This window comes from Musca domestica, unplaced genomic scaffold (assembly GCF_030504385.1).
Source record: "Musca domestica strain aabys unplaced genomic scaffold, Musca_domestica.polishedcontigs.V.1.1 22, whole genome shotgun sequence".
NCBI lineage: Eukaryota > Metazoa > Arthropoda > Insecta > Diptera > Muscidae > Musca > Musca domestica.
Genome location: NW_026712262.1, coordinates 3,164,388 through 3,182,583, shown reverse-complemented (window position 1 = coordinate 3,182,583; position 18,196 = coordinate 3,164,388). Strand labels below are relative to the sequence as shown.

The 18,196-nt window shown below is 41.3% G+C and overlaps 1 protein-coding gene across 3 annotated transcripts in view; it reads right to left on the bottom strand.

The window, feature by feature from the left end:
* Positions 1–11,962: 11,962 nt before the first annotated feature.
* The window catches only part of LOC101901769 (plexin domain-containing protein 1), a 68,246-nt gene continuing 62,012 nt past the window's right edge, over positions 11,963–18,196 (bottom strand). For all 3 annotated transcript variants that reach the window (XM_059122999.1, XM_059123001.1, XM_059123000.1), the window contains one exon: positions 11,963–12,820. In XM_059122999.1, coding sequence (XP_058978982.1) covers positions 12,752–12,820 — 69 coding nt within the window. In that variant the 3' untranslated portion in view covers positions 11,963–12,751. The remainder of the gene's footprint in view (positions 12,821–18,196) is intronic.

Sequence of the window (18,196 nt, the reverse complement as noted above, 5' to 3'; positions counted from 1 at the left end):
TGTAATTTTAGAATGAATCATTGCTCTACTTACCAAACCTCTTACATTTCTTTCAATAAAAACACACATGACAATTTAATTTGATTTTTTATTACAATATATAATATGCATGTTTGTTTGTATGTGTATTAAATTACATTTCATGTTTTTTTTAAATTATTTTTTGTTGCTTAAATTTTTGCATTAGTCGTAGTTGTTTCTTTATTATTAATTGTAGTTAATAATTTATGTTTACGCAACCTTTGACCTTCTTAATTAAATGGCTAAAAATTATACTTACAAATACGTACAAATGTGTATTATAGGGGTGCTATAAATTTTATATTTTATATTTATTATTTTTTATCATATAGTACATACATATGTAAAACATTGGACCAAAATCTTCATCATTGATGGTTTTTAGATTACGATACCTTTTATCGGGGGAAAACTTGATATCAAACAGGGAGAGTCAAAATAAAACAAGTTAACTCGAAATAAAAATCACGTTTTGAGGGAAAATGACCTTAGGTGCTCAGAGGATAGACTCAGAGGTTTTTTTTTTTTCATTATTATTTTTCAAATTTTTATCATGCGTATTTAAATAATCTTAGTCAGGTTTGCAAAAAAATACAATTACATGAAAGTCACAATTCATGCCAGTTGAAAATAAATGCAATCGGTGCTGGAAAAAATGGACAGAAAGCTGGGCGGATATTCATAAATGAACACTGAAAGTATCGCTTTTTGCATAAATGAAAAAGGTTATATCTGTATAACAATAAAAACTCTCCTAATCCAAATATGTTGAATACCTCTGATATCAGAAATAAAAACAATAATAGTTCCATTATGTAGTTTAGATTTTTTCGCAAAAATTATTTCAAAAAATTCGTTGATGAAAATAAAGGTAATAATAACGGTTAAACTAAATTTAGCAAGTAAAAAAACATTAACATCGGCTAGACCGAAATTTAAATATCCTCCACTTAACTAAATATTCAATGTTCTGCCAATGGGCTAGAATCCATTTTGAACTAAAAATACAAATTTTTATCAAAATATGGAGTGTCGGCAGGCACTGTTATATGGGGGGTATACCAAAACGTTCAATGTTTCGCCACACGAGCTACAACCCATTACGAACTGCAAATACCAATTTCTGGACAAACCCGTTACATAAATGTGGCAAAAATCATAAAATTGCTGAATATCATTAGGTGCCGATATATGGGGGCTATACCAAAACGTGTGCCTTTACATACAATGTTTCGCCGCCGGAGCTAGAACCCATCATGGCCAACAAATCCCAATTTTTAGACAAATCCGTAAAAAAAATCGTGACAAAAATCCTCAACATACCGAATATTGAGAGGTACCCTTATGTATGGGGGCTATACCAAAACGTGGGCCTATACATACAATGTTTCGCCACCGGAACTAGAACCCATTATGACTTACAAATACCAATGTTTAGACAAATCCGTGGAAAAGTGTGCAAAAATCAATAAAATACCGAATATACCAAAACGTGGACCGATATATATCATTTTCAATATCTTATAGGCACAATACAAATTGTTCTGCTAAATTTTGATCTACGTCGGTACCTACGTCAAATAATGTGGGATGTATCGTGATTTCAACGGACAGGCGAACAGACACACAGACAGACGGACCAATCCCACGGCAGCGGGTTCTACGACATCGGATTGACCCGAAACAACAACACTTCAGTTTCGGCCAGCGGCTGCCAACCCAGTGTATACATGTTCGTGTTTGTTTATTTTTCTTTATTAGGAGCAGCACTTCCCAGAATGCTTACTCCGGATTCTTTTGGTCCGTGTCGGGATTGAGGAAAACCGCGGACCATGGTTCTGTACGGTTTGCCAAAACATCATCCACCATAGATCAGTCTCGGTGCGATGTAATGGATGCGGAGGATGGGTGGATTTTAGGAACTGTTCCGGTTTAACCCGGTTGCGAGACTATAGCGATAGGGACTATGTTGCATCGTGCTGTACCAACATCGTTCCCAGTGAGTCCACGACCTCGTCGTCAACTTCTGAGTTGTCGTCGGAGTATGGGACTCCCCCGCAGTCTCCAGAACAGCAACCTTCACCGCAGAACCTAACGCCACATGTTGCTTTTCAAATTCCGGACAGTGCATCATTCTTGCAATTCAATTGCAACGGACTCCGAGGTAAAATTGAGGAGATAGTGGATTTTATGAATCGGAGGAATATTAAGATCGCAGCGGTGCAGGAAACTAAGCTCAATGAAAACTGTAGCTTACAACGTTGAAAAGGTTACAACGTATTGAGGAAAGATCGCACCAGAAGTGGAGGTGGGGGATTAGCGTTCCTGATACACCATTCTGTTCAATACAGACCTATCTTGCTTGTGCTAGTCTCTAGTGACCTGTACATAGCAGTCAAGTGTGGAACTGCCAAGGTAGAGGTGCTTAATGTGTATATCCCGCCGGTTAATAGCTGTGAACCGCGTTACTTGCCTAATATAACCCCACTTTTGGAAGGCAATAACCTCCTTGTACTAGAGGATTTTAATGCCCACCATGAGTTGTGGCATTCCGTCCTAGGTAATGACTAGAGGGGATCAGCGTTGGCAGAGCAGATTGACTGCTCCACATTTTGCACGGTAAACGAGGATGCCCCAGCGGAATAAGAGGATGGTGTCACAGTTCGCCAGATATAACCATTGTGTCACCCGGTCTGATAAATGACGTGACTTGGCAACCCGTCATTTCTCTTGGCTCAGACCATCTCCCGATAATCGTCTCCATAAGTAGGTCGCCCGATTTCATAACCTCTGAACGCCGCACTTTCCTTAACCATGGGATAGCCAACCAACCTTCGCTTCATAGAACTGCCCAATCCCCTACTGATGTTCGTGTAGCAGAAAGGATTTTCCTTGACATCATTAAAGCTGCAGCCGCTCGCTATATACCTGCTGGTCGAATACCCGAAGTAAGACCAAATTTCCCAGCAGAGGCAATGTGACCCTACGGATCCCAGAGTCAGTGAGCTGAAAGTGGAAGACAACAGGTTGATACAGGAGTATAGGCGGAAAAATTGGCTAGACTATCTGAAGTGTTGCAAAATTGGAACCTATTTGAGTAAACTGGGGGTAACGGTTATGTCACTCTCGATTTCTGGGAAAAAGGATGATAGGACAGCAGTCACATTTAACGACGTAACGGTGACTGATCAGAAGAGGTGTGCTGACCATTTCAACCGCCAATTTGTCGAGCACCCCGAGAGTGATAGGGCGAGGCGAAGAGTATAAGAGCTCTTCCTGCCGACGATGTACCTCCACAGTTTACGATGGATGATGTTGCTGGGCCCGGACGAAATATCAATGGTAATGTTGAAGCCACTGGATATGCCAGGAACCAAAGTCCTTAACTTGTCATTAGTCACCCACATCGTTCCCGAAGCCTAGAAAATGGGCAGGGTGGTCCCGCTACTGAAGCCTTCCAAGGAGGCCAGCAAAGACGAATCATACAGGCCAATTTCGCTTTTGTCGCCAGCATTATCAGAGGAAGCTATTCAGTTGCTAACCATTAACACGGTTTGGATGACTGAACGATCATGATGTCGGGTCCTATAGTTCATGAGGAATATAAAAATAACCGCCACTAAATCGACGGTCACAATATTTACCACATGGACTGCGGAGATGAGAACACAGCTGAATGTGCAGGTCGAGGGGCACATAATTCCGACCACCAACTACTAGAATATTCAAGTCTTCCGCGCAAGCCCAGCTATCTGCGATAAAAAGAAAAGTAGGAACAAGGTCCTCAAGGCGCTAGCCGGCAGCACTTGAGGTGCAGATAAGGAAACCTTGTTGACCTCTTATAAAGCGATATGTCGGTCTGTGGTTAGCTATGCGGCTCCAGTGTGGTCTGCGAATACGAGTGCAACGTAGTGGAAAAGTATTCAGACCTGCCAGAATGCCGACCTGAGAACTGCAACAGGGTGCCTCCTCATGACTCCTGTGGACCATTTATATGAGGAGACGAAGGTTCTTCCCTTACGTCAGCATAATCATATGCTTTCGTTGCAGTACCTGCTTAAGTGTTATCGGGGGAGTCATCCTAACCACCATATGGTTGACAGAACTCCCCTTCCAGGCGTGTCAGGAAGGACCTGCATGATCTAGAAAGGGAGGTCCAGCGCTACAAGAGGTCTAGAGGTTCTCTATCAAGAAGCCTATTAGGCAGGTCTGAATGGCATTCATACAGACGCAGTCGCAGATGCTATTAGCAATTATAAAATGAATGCCGTCCTCGGAGTCCACCCTCCATCCATTGAAGCTGAAGAACGTCAGCTGCCTAGACAAACCAGGGTAGTTTTGGCGCAATTACGTTCAGGGTGGTGTAGCCATCTCAATTCGTATTGAGCACGAATTGACGAAAATGTGCGGAATACAACACGCTGCATCTGTTTAATTGTCCAGCCAAGCCTACCCAACTCAGTCCAGAGGATGACTGGCAACAGCACATAAAGGTAGCAGAATTCCCAAACCTGGACATTGAGGAAGAATCGTATTAATCAATATAAAAACAACGGAGCATGTTAACACTGCTTTTCCGCCGTTCGCGGAAGCATAGCTGAGTGCTACCGGACGCGTCCACGGGTTGCGGATAGTGGGACGCCCGGTAGATATATCGGGTAGCTGCGAATCAAATAAGCAGTCGCGGACAGCTCAGCGGTTTCTAGGGGGAGAGTCTCGGACTAAATACCCGAGTGCCTGTGATCCCTGGACTCGACGAGGCGGCACTGGCGCCCCTAAACTATCCAGTCAACGGCCTGGTCCACCGCAACGGACTCCCTAATGCTGGGGTGTTAAAGGTTTGCAGTCAGGGTACCGACTGTATTAGAACGGTTGCCTCGTCGATACCTGGGCGCATCGACGAGTAACAGGCTTAGCTGCCAAGTCCTTACCATGATATGGAGGCTATGTCATGGCGGACCTCGTCACCTCCAATGTCCCGATAACTTATGGAGAACAAAACTAATCAAAAAACAACAACAAAAACACAAACATTAACCGACAATCATTCAACCACCTCTTCGGAGGTGTCGACCCAGGACATGGCCATGGACAAGATTTTAACTTCGGGCGGGGACGTGACTCTGGAAACGTAAAGAGACATAGTATGTGAAAGCATACAGCGACAGAGTGAACAGTTGTCCGCCCTTCTAGAGAAGACCACTCTAAGGCTCAGCCAAGAGAGTGTGCCCTCCGGCTTTGGGAATGACTCACCCCTCTCTGATGAGGAACTTGACGTCACCGTCATACCCTCATCCTTGAGGAGTGAGTCAGCTTCAAAAACTATAGAGAGCACTCAATCTGCTGCCAAGGGGGGGTCAACTCCTGTGGAAGGGGTTACATCGGTACCTACCGATGCGACCAACCTCCGGATCGAGGATGGCGTCGTGGAAAGGGACACTGATGTTCCAACCAACCGCGATGCCTCCGGATCGAAGGAGGTAAAAATAAGGAAGGGTTACAAACGGTCGGTGAGGTACTGTAAGAGCTTCATCGGTCGCGAACCCTTACAAATTACAGAGAGGGAAAAAGCCCTGATTAGGGTGAACATGAAGGCAATAAGGAAGTTCGAGAAGAACCATCCGGAAGTGCCTAAATGTACACTTGAAAAGGACCTTGCCTCTCTCTTTACAGCCCCCGCTAACAAGGTAAGTCCGTCTGAGGATAAGCCAACTAGTGGGGCTGGGGTGAAGGGCAACACCTCTCCCGGCGGTGGAAAGACAGCTTCGGCTGTTGCACCACCAACGGAATCTAGTGTAGCCCCCACCACTTCTAACTCAGGAAAACGGAGGAACAAAAGGAAGGACGCCCCTAACGGAAATCCTGCCCCGGTGGAACCAAAGGAGGCCAAATCCTCTTCTCGGGTAACGATGAAGAGAGGACGGTCAACGGAGGAACCACATCCCGAGGCAAAGTAACCGTTAACGGGCAAACTTCCTCCTCCGCCAACTGCGGCTTCTACGCCAGTAGCTGCAGCTGGTAGGGAGGTAGTGGCAAGGCCGGTGCAAGCAGCCTCAGTGGACCCTAGGTCTGCTAAGGCGAAGCCTGCTACCACCAACCCACAACCTTCAAGCCAGACATCAAGGAAGAGGAAACACTCCCAAACCCTGTACCCGGACAATCTCCGTGTAGCGGTCATCGACCGAGCTGAGCCGGAAGGCAAAATCAGCGAAAGTCGGTGGCTTGTCATTTAGGACCGTCTGAGGGAACAGGTTTTCCTGGGGGAGGATCCTTCTAGGTTACAGTTTGGCAGTGCTACCGTCTACAAGGGAGTGAAGGTCATCTGCTGCGAAAATGAGGAGTCAAAGAACTTCCTCGTGACCGCAGTAGCTGGCCTTCAGGAACTTTGGGATGGAAGTGCACTTGCTGCTGTATCCCTGAAGGATATCCCCTGCAGGAGGATTTTGACAGCATGGGTGCCGCCGCCCTCTGTGGACCCGGCACGCGTGCTGATAATATTGGGGAAGCAGAATCCCAATCTCTGCACGGACGGCTGGCGTTTGGTTGGCTCAAGTACGGAGGGAGGGGGCCTGGTCATAAAGGTTTCTGTTGATACTGCTGGCCAGGAATACCTTCAGGCTCGAGGAGGGAAATTGCACTTCGGCACAGGATGGATTCGGTTCCGTCTAACGCCGCCGTCGCAGTAGGAGAAACGAAGCCACAGCTGCTTAGCATTGTGCAGATTAACCTGCATCACTGCAAGGCAGCTGGGGCTGAGCTTCTCCTATCCCTCTCCAAGCTTGAAGTTGACATAGCCCTGGTCCAGGAACCTTACATTTTTAAGAATAAGGTAACTGGGCTAGGGAGTGAGCGGTACATCACCTATGCCACCTCCAATGGGGAAAAGGTTAGAACGTGTATCGTCGCTAAGAAAAACTTAAACTTAATCTTCCTCAACAATTTCAGCGGAGGAGACGCCACGGCGGTCAGACTGGAGACTAGGACGGGCAAAACACTATTCCTCGTCTCCCTGTACCTTCCCTTCGAGCACCCCGACCCACCAGGCCAAGTGGTAGAGGAGCTGGCCTCAGTACTGGGAGGAAAAGGCGGCCTCATCATTGGATGCGATGCAAACGCTCATCACTCTCAATGGGGCAGTAGTAACACCAATGCCAGAGGTGAGTACATTTTTGATTTTATCTTATCTCATAATCTCAAAATCTGTAACCGGGGAAAGGAGGCGACTTTTTGTATTAAGAATAGGGAGGAGGTCATAGATCTCACTCTCACTAACATGGATGAATCACTTATACTGAACTGGAAAGTTTCGACTGAGTGTTCCTTCTCGGACCACCGGAAAATAACATTCCAAATTTCGGTAGAGGGATTGAATCAAAAACCGCATAGGAACCCGAGAAGGGCTCGATGGAATCAATTTGCGGAGCATACCGCACGGATGCTTAAGTCCACTGGTGATTTTCCAGTGGCCTCGGCATCGGATGTGGACGACTCCGTCAAGTTGCTAACAAAGATCCTGATCGGCAGCTATGAAAGAGCCTGTCCGCTAACCTTCCCGGGTAAAAGGCACCAGCCTGTCTGGAGGTCGAAAGACCTAGCTCAGCTCAGGAAGACTAGTAGACGACTATACAATAAGGCCAACAAGACCAAACTGGGTACGGACTGGGAAGCTTATAAACTAGCCTTCAATAAGTACAACAGTGAGATCAAGAAGGCCAAGAGACGGTCTTGGGTGTGTTTCACCGAGTCCATAGATGATGTCAACGCAGCCTCCAGATTCCGTAGAGTACTTTCAAAGGACCCAAAATCCATTGGAAGCATAAAGCGGACTGATGGTAGCTGGACTGACTCAGGTTTAGAGACTCTCAATCTATTAGCCAGTACTCACTTTCCGAACTGCTCTGATGCGGTATTTGACCGATTGGCAACACGGTCTAGTCAGCATAGTGGGACGGAAGATGTGAATCTGACTAATAGTATTGTTAACACCCCCAAGATTTTGTGGGCCATTAACTCATTCAAACCTTTTAAGTCACCGGGTCCAGATGGCATTATCCCCGCCATGCTACAGCATGCGTCGGCGGAGATAATACCAGTCCTGGAGGTGATTTTTAAGGCTTGTCTGCGTCTTTCTCACATCCCACTACTGTGGAGGGAAGTTACAGTCACTTACATTCCCAAAGCTGGGAAGCCAAGCCATGTTCTTCCAAAAGACTACAGGCCTATTAGTCTCTCGTCTTTTCTATTGAAAACGCTAGAGAGACTAATAGACATAGAGATCAGATCTCTAATACCCCTGACCTCCTTAAGCACTGCTCAGCACGCCTATATGAAAGGCAAATCTGTTGAGTCAGCGCAGCACGACGTCGTGGGTTATATAGAGAAGAACCTGAACAGCTCATGTTTCACGTTGGCGGCCTTCCTCGATATCGAGGGGGCCTTCAATAATGTTACATTAGAGGCAATTCACAGTTCTCTCGAAAGACTTAGTGTGCCACCACTTCTCGTCGACTGGATTGATGTTATGCTCAGCAGCAGAATCATTAACTCTAGCATCGGGGAGTGTTCTGTTAGGAAAACGGTCACTAGGGGTACCCCACAAGGAGGCGTTTTGTCACCACTGCTTTGGCTTCTGGTGATAAATAACATTCTACTTGATCTGGAACACAGCGGAACAAAGGTCGTGGCTTACGCCGACGATGTGGTCCTGCTGATTGCTGGGAGATTTCCGCAAACTATTACGGATCTTATGCAGGGAGCTCTGGTTAAACTCTCCAGATGGGCGCGCTGCAATGGTTTAGGCGTGAACCCATCTAAAACTGAGCTCGTACTTTTTACAAGGAGGCGGAAAATACCCGTCCTCTCTCTCCCAATGCTGGATGGTGTAACTCTAAGCCTTTCTTCGGAAGCAAAATATCTCGGTACCATTCTAGACCAGAAGTTAAGCTGGAAAAGGAATATCGAGGAGCGAGCGAAAAAGGGCTTAAATGCACTTTATTCCTGCAAGAACTCCATAGGAAAGAGTTGGGGGCTTAAACCCCATATTATCCGATGGATATATGAGTCAGTCGTCCGACCAATCCTTACCTATGGCGGACTTGTGTGGTGGCATTCCTTACGGAAAATCACCTTCAGCAAGAATATTGACAAAGTACAAAGAGTCGCATCGCTACTAATTACAGGAGCGGTCAGGAGCACGCCACAATCCGCTCTAGACACCCTACTCAACTTAAAGCCTCTAGGCTTATTTGTAGAGGAACTAGCTGCTAGGTGTGCCCTGCGACTCAACGAATTGGGACAATGGCGGAGTCAACCCTTCGGGCACTCTGTCATTCTTAAGTATGTGGAAAACGTAAGTAATCAGGCTATAGCTAGTGACTATATACTCCCTAGGCACAGCTTTGATCTACTTGACATCCGCATACCAAACAGGGATATCTGGTCCCATAGCACGCCACCTTTCGACGGTATAGCTGTCTATACTGATGGTTCAAAGATGGAAAGTGGAACGGGTGCTGGAGTCTACTGTGAAAGCCTAAGTATCCGAAGATCCTTCAGGCTAAACAGCGATTGCAGCGTTTTTCAGGCAGAAATATTTGCTGTCAGAATGGCCATAGAACTGCTGAATAATAGAATTAACGAACTGGATGGACCGGTGACTATATATATCGATAGTCAAGCGGCCCTAAAAGCTCTAAATTCTTTCACAATCAAGTCTATGGCTGTTCTGGAGTGCAAGAATGCCCTGGAAAAGTTTAAGTCAGTTGTCAAGCTCTGTTGGGTCCCTGGACACTGCAACATATCTGGCAATGAATCTGCCGATGAATTGGCCAGACGCGGATCTGAGTCAGTAGATCTAGAGATCGAGAGCTCAGTGAAGCCACCTTTATGCCACTTCTTTCAAGTTCTGCATAAACACTATCTTGGAAGATTTCAACAGAACTGGCTATCTGGAAGGGGATGCATCATCTCCAAAAAGATTTGGCCGGTGAACTCCGAACGGAGATCACGGTCACTCTTGTCCATGACGAAGTTGGACTTGAAGCTTGTGGTGGGCCTAATTACAGGTCATTGCAACATAAAGGCCATGACTTCAAAATGGGGGGGGTGACGACACTGAATACTGCAGGCTATGTCAGGACGAGGAAGAAACAGAAACGGTGGAACACTTACTCTGTCATTGTCCTACCCTTATCGGAGTAAGACATAGGCTTCTGGGTAAGCACTTACTGCCTGACCTGTCATGCCTCTCCGAAACAGAACCAGCAGTCATTCTTCAATTAGCCAGAAGACTAAAATGGCTAAGGACGACACGCTGATTACACCGTGGACGCAAACCCACTAGCTCTTCTAATTCTTCTAAATCTTATTTTCTACACTAACTATCTTTCTTACCTCACTTCCACTTTTTTCTAGACTAGGATGATCACAATGGGCCAGTAGGTCTCCGAGTGGAGTGGTTGTTGTTTTTACACAGCCACACATCCTTTAACCTAACCTAACCTAACACTGCTACAACAACAACAACGACCATTTAATAGATATAAACCGTTTTAGACCTAATACTGGGAACTTTTGGTTAACTCTCAGGGTCACCAATGCCCAAGAAAAGGAAACTACCTTAACTCTCACTCTTTATCTCCCAGAAGATTCTGGATGATGTGGTTGGACCTTTATTTGAAAGACATATATTTTGAAACTCGTTTGGACTACCGATTAAGGTGGAAGAGGAATATCGAAAATAGCCCAAAATGGGGTCCAATTAGATCATAATCCTGCCATTTATATGTCTAATGAAAGTTTGGATTGGATTGGGTTTGTTGACGATGTAAAGATAAATATGCGTGTAGACAGATTTTCAAAACCACGCTGTATACACGTTCAAATTATACTCAGAAACTTGGTATAAAACATGTATTCAATAGTACTTTTTAGAAACTTTCTAAACTTCCCACCACATCTCTTTTTTCAGCAATACACGTAAATGCATTAAATGATTCAGACGTTCGCCCAGTACCAATAAATTGTAAATAAACAATGTATATATATTGTACTCTATACATAACTACTTTGGTTATAAAAATTTTGTGGACCTATGTGTATATGTTTCATGTGAAAAAAATGTTTTCAATATTTTTTCCATTCAATTCTAAAACTTTAATAAAGACATTTGGTTGACATAGAACCGCTGCGTGATTTAATCTTTCTAATACAAATTGCGCTTTTTATAATATATAGCACAATATAACGCCTGATTTGAAAACTATTCCATAAATCCTTTAACGACGTTAATCCATTGCAATTCATGATTTCAAGTAGGCTGATTGGCTCCATTTGCATGTTTACTGTGCAAAAACTTGCCGAGGCTCACCATGATAATAAGACAAAGCCAACAGCCCGTTGTCTACATGTTTATTATATTCAAATATAACCGCATAGTACAAAATAAGGATATTTTTGAGCTCCCAAACATCTATGGTAAGTCATTTTAAATCTAAAATTCAGCCCCTCAGTAGCATAAATGTTCTCGTAAAAATTAGAATAGATTTTTTTGGAATCATTCATGGGTCGACCCAAAATGAAGCCAGACTAAAATAAATGTGGTTTACCAAAGGAGATTGTATGAGTAAATTGTTTAAGCGCTAAGACGATTGGACACAAAAATACTATTGTTATATTTACGAAAAACTTCGTAACCCAACGTCTGATCAACCGCGATTTAAAGTCATATACCACTTAAATATCCTCACCGTAAATATAATAGTGTGTGAAGTTGTTAATTGCATTTTCACCTCCCCTGGTGCTTTTCAAAACATAAAAAAGTACCCAATTCAAAATAAAATCATGCACAAAAATAAAAATTAACATTTTGTGTTTTTTTGTTTTCAAATATTTTTTCTTTTAATTATTTGAAAAAGTTAACTTAATACAGAGACACATACAGTTATGTTTTTTTTTTGTAGTTGTAATTACATAATAAACTCAAGAGATTTTTAATATTACAAATAAAAATTATAAAAAATCACAATATTTTAACTAAAAAATATTTTCCACATAATTAATTGTTTATGCAAACAGGGACAGAGAAGGAAACCTAACCAAAAAAAAAAGGAAATGGAATAGAGTAGTAGCAAAGGATAAGGAGTACTCATTGAGAAAGTTATAAAGTTGAAAGCAAATTTGCCAATGAGCAATAAATTTTATATGTATACATATATATAAAGATAAGAAAATATTACAATACAAATGATTCTTATAGTTATAAAAATAAACATCTTACACGAAATCCATATTCTTCTTCTCCTTCTTCATTATAATCATCATCATTATCATCATCTTATTACACATCTGTCTCACAATGTCTTTTCTTCTTCTTTGAAATAATTATTACTTGCGTTTGTTGTTCGTTTCTTTGTTAAAATACATTAAAATATATATTATTTTCGATTTTTTGTTACAAATTCCACTAAAGAAAATTCAAAGACTGGGTGGGGGGGGAGTAAGAGGAAAAATAACAATAACATAGATGGGTCCATAAAACGAGATTTGTTTTGAGACCATACAGCAGAATGATTGGTTATTTTGTTTTTGGTCAGAGATATGTAAGGAAAAAACAATAGAAAGAACAAAATATTGCAAAACAGTTTGGTGTCAGCAGTTTTAAAATAAACAAGAAAAATAGTACAAGAACGAGAACGAGAGAGAAAGTCTAAAATTAAAATTGTTTAATTGTCTACATGTGTATCGTTGCAGCCGTGTAACGAGCTTCGCCGCGTCTCCATGACCATTGACTGGGACGATACTGAAATAGAAGAAAGCAAACAAAATAAAATGTTATTTAAAGTGTTTGGAATTAAATTATAAAACTAGATAACAGTAATAAATTATTAAAAGCTAATAAAATGATTGAAAAGTTGTAATTTGTTCACTTCTATTGCATGAAATGTAAATGGAAACATCAATGTGCAGGGGGAATTCTTTGAAGAGTTTTTTGGTACAAAAAATGAAGATGAAAATATTTCTTTCACACATAATTTTCCGACTAAAATAACTTAAAAATATGTTACAACTGCAGTGATTTCAGCAATCTTTTCCTACAACGTTTGCAGACTGCCGGACAAGAACTGCCATACCAGCCCCCATTTAATTACAGAAGGACTATTTAGGAAAAACAAAGTTTGTTCAGTGTTTTCAGAAAATAGGGACAGAAAAATCTTTATTAGTTCTACAATAAAAACTCCATCTAGATTATAAATAACGAACTAAGGTTTAACACGTAAAAAACCCGTAGTTCAGCCGGGCCGAACTTTAAATACCCCCCACTATTTGGAACAAATTTGGCAATTTTCAAAAAACAAATAAATAAATAAATTAAAATTCGTTAACAATTCTGTTAAAATCTTAAAAAACACCGAATATAGCCGTTATATTAGTGTCTATACGACGACATGGACTTGCAAAGGTAACCTTTGTCATAAACCATTACAATATTAAAATGCAAAACTTGAAAAAATTATCAAAATACCGAATATAGGGGGATACCATTATTTGGGGGCTATACCAAAGCGTGGACCTGCACAGACAATTTTCTGTCATAGACTATAGTATACATTACGAACTTTAAATACCAAATTTGAAACAATTCCAATGAATGAATAAAATCATCAAACAAGTAAGCAAAGGCTACAGTCGAGCGGGGCCGACCGTTGAATACCCTACAACACTATAATAAACGATACAGTTTATATATATTTCCAATTTAATTAACGAAATAGTCAGAAGTGCGTCTTTCCTGTATTTGTGAATTCTCCAAAAAGTCACTGGAATGGACATTTTCGTATTTTGACTACAAAAGTTGGCAAACTCCTTCACACATTGAATATTTTTGGATGGCCATCCAAAACTGCTTGGCTTTTGAAATGTCCGGTAACCCCCATTCAAATGTGCGTGAGTATCGGGCGATAATTACGACCTCCTGACAATTTTGCAGTTTTTTGGTCCATTTCAACCCCCAAATATATGGCGATCATCTCCAAAAAGAGTAGGCTTCTATTCTGACCCTCCTCTTATCTCCATGCAAAATTTCGTAAGGATCGGGCCATAAATGCGATCTGTATATGATATCCTGTTATCCTAACTACTTAGTTTTGTTAGCTGTAGAAATATTACCAAATGTTTAATTCAAAATGAAAATATGACAAAATTGAAAAAATATGAGAAAATTTTACAAAATCAATATTTTCATCTTAAAAGAGATATTTTTATGCGATTTTTTTAGACGTTTTTTCTTTCCTGCCAAGAGGCCATTCTGAATTAATGAGAACTGTCGAAATCAGTTCAGCCGTTCTCGACATATATGAGATCTTTCAAGCATATCTTCTTTGATAGACATATATATCGCACATATTTTGCTATATATCCGATTTGTTGGATGTTAACATCAATCTAAAGATCAGAAGTAACCTTGTCATGGCTTTGTGATTTCGCCGGGATTTAAAATATTCGCGGTTTAATGAAAAATTTGGAATTTTTTCAACACAAAAGATATGGCATATTTTACCCGCTAAATATTATCCGATGACCACCCAAATTAGTAGGCTTCTTCCCCGCCCTAAACTCTATCTACATGCGAAATTTCGCGTCGATTGGTCTATAATTGCGACCTGTATAGCTACTGCAAAATTCGACATTTTTTCAGTATTTGGTCCATTTCAACCCCTAAACATTTGGCGATCATCTCCAAAAGCAATAGGGATCTATTCTGGTCCAAGCCCCACCTACATTCTAAATTTCGTGATGATCGGGCCATAATTGCGACCTGTAGAGTGATTACAAATTAACATGGACAGACGGACAGACGGACGGACGGACATACATAGCTAGATCGACTCAGCTCGGCGAGCTAGGAAGATCCATATATACTTTCCTATGTGGGAAACCAATATTTCGAGGTGTTACATAATTTTTGGCCCAATCAAACTTATAATACCCCCAACACATAGTGTTGTAGGGTATAAATACTGAATATCGGGAGGTACCGTTATATTGCGGCTATACGAAGACGTGGACATGCACAGACAATTTTCTGTCATAGGCTTTAATATACATTACGAACTTCAAATATCAAATTTGAAACAATTCCGGTGAATAAATCACTAAAATACCAAAAATAGGGGGTTATAAAAAAACATGGACATACACGGCCCATTTTCAATACCAAAAGTTCTGCAGACACAATACACATTTGAGTAAAAATTTATCAACCTGAATATAAAGAGTTCAACCGTCGCTTTAGAATGTCCAACTCTGTTAATTTTAAAGTAGCAGAAAGGTTTTCCGACACATCATAAAATCTACAGCCGAATACCCTACATAGGCTTGGAATTGACTAATTCCGTCAGCAAAAAATCGCGAGACTAGCCAAAGAGTTTGATGAGTTCCATCGTTCCCACACTACGGATCCCAAAGTCTATGTATTGACTGCTGAATTCAAGCGGTTGGCACAGTAGCATTACAGGAACAAGTGGCTAGACAATTTGAAGTGTTTGAACCGGTATGAGTAAGCTGTGGGAACAGTTAAATCGCTCTCGAACCCTGGGAAAAAGTGTAATGGGACCTCTATCACATTTAACGACATAACGGTGAGTGAATTTTAAATATTTTCATCGACAGAACAGTGTTGGCTTCTTTGTTCGGGATACCGTAGTATTTTGTTGTTGCAAAATTGTCAGGCTTTATCCCTTTATTGTTGTTTTTATAAAAACAACGTTTGTTTATTAGTGGAGAACGATGGTAATGTTTACCAGGGGGTAAGGCAGGGAATACCTAGGTTTGGGGAAGAGCCACCAATCCTCATCAGTTCCCTTGTTTTTTGTCTGGGATATTCTCCCCAGAAGTTATTTTAAATTTTTTTACCCAAGTGACGAGATCGTAGCTCAATAGAAGAGGAACCAAAGAATTAAATAAAACTAAAATTCTTTTGGAAAGTCTTCTAAATCTTACAACCGCACTTATAAACATTTACATCTTTCTCCACTTGTTATGCTTTCGTTCAACCTGAACGAAGTAGCATAACCATGTAAGTTGGTTTTGTCTGTTACAACAAAAACCCCTTCGTCGACCGTGCCTTGTCTATTAATAGAACAGTGTTGGCTTGTTTGTTCGGGAAACCGTAGTATTTTGTTGTTGCAAATTTGTCAGGCTTTATCCCTTTATTGTTGTTTTTATAAAAACAACGTTTGTTTATTATTATTATTATTATTATTATTATTATTAATCGACAATATGTTGAGCAACCCTAGAGCGATAAGGCGAAGTGATCTCTTTCTGCCGAGAAAACACCACCACAATTTACGATGAGTGGTGTTGCAAATGTCATCCGAAACGCTAAGGCATCCAAAACGTTGGTCCGGGTTGAGTATCTCATAAAAGTTACCAGTAGCTACCTACATAGTTCGCGAAGTCTAGAGAATGGGACGGATGGTTCCATTACTGAAGCAAGGCAGCAAATACGAATCATTTGGGCCAATATCGCTTTTCTTGCCAGTAGCAAAGATATTTGACGCGTTATGCTAGGAACACAATTGGAGCGAACGACGAATTTTTTCGCGGCGTATGTTCGTCGTCAAAAATAAAACACATATGTGTATATGGAAGTGCACACAATCACGGCGCCGGCGAAAATTTCGTCGGTCGCCGCGAACTCAATTAGCTTTATTTCTATTTCATACGCCGGCGACCGGCGAACAAAACAGTACAAGGTGGCCATACTTGTACGAATTTTATGTGTTTTAGTAAATAAAGTTACTATCTACTTTAAAATTTGTTATGGTCACTCTACTATCTGTTATTCGTATAAAAAAACATAAATAATTTGTTTATTTATTTGTGCACTTGCGCCTGAGTGAAGATGGATATCAGTGAATTTATAATAGAGAAGATGGACATAACTGAAATTATAATAGAGAACGTAGAATTATGAGTTCTTGTATAATTTTCATTGTAGTCAACAAATGAGCAAAAAGTAAACAACTTCATCAGCTGTTTTATAATTTCGTCGGTATTGTGTTCCATACGACGAATTTTCGCGGCTCATTTTGTCGCCGCGTAGGGCGAAATTCGTCGTTCGCTCCAATTGTGTTCCTAGCTTTACTCCTCCCCAGCATCAGAGGAAGGAATTCAATTGCCACCCATCAAAACGACAACATAGCAGCACAGCAGCACTGCTAAGACTAGAACGGTGTTGGTAGCCCTTAACATATCAAAGGCATTTGATGCAGTCAATCCGATAAGTGTAGAAAGACCTACCTAAGTTTGAAACGTTGTACAGTCAATTATAAGAGTGGACGCCAATCGTAGGTAGAATTCAGGAACAAGAAGTCCTAGCCTCGTAGAGTGAAACAGGGAGTTTCGCAAAGTGGGATGATATCTCTGAAATTGTTTAACCTTGGTCATTCCGGAATTTCGGGACCTCCAGACGGCATCGAGATCGTATACTATGCGCATCGAGCAATGTTAAACACCTATCTCGCAGAATTTGGCGCCTACTTCCACGCAAGGAATATGAAAATATCCGCCATTAAATCAACGGCCACACCTTTTACCGCATGGTGTGCGGAGATGAGAACTGAGATGGATGTGCAGGTCGAGAAACATTAAATTACGACCAGAAAGTACCCTAAGATCATGGGGGGTAACATTCGACAGAATGTTCAAGCCGTCCGCGCAAAATCACTGCTATACGCAATTAATTTAATTTAAATTATTCTGAAAAACGTCGGCTACCTAATCCAGGCCTGGCAACGTTCAGGTTTAAAACAATTGAATGGAACAGAATCTAGGAGACGACATAGAGTTCGTTAGGTAAACGAGTGATTGTGCGATCTTAGCGCCGGGTTTGAACTTGCAACAGCGTACATCGCTATTTCAGAACTCTCTGGTTCGTTTATTAGTTAGCATTTATTTGCGTCCCATATTAGGCCTATACTAGAAAAGGGTTCAGTGTATGTATTATGGCTTTGAATCAGTGCAAAAATAATTTGTACTTGTTGAACAGAGAGATTTTCATTAAAAGTAAACCTATTTTTGTTCAGAACTATTATGAACATTAAAAATATTAAATGATAATTAACCCTTTTTGTTTTATTTAGAATTTATATCTTACTTTGGCGCGAATCTA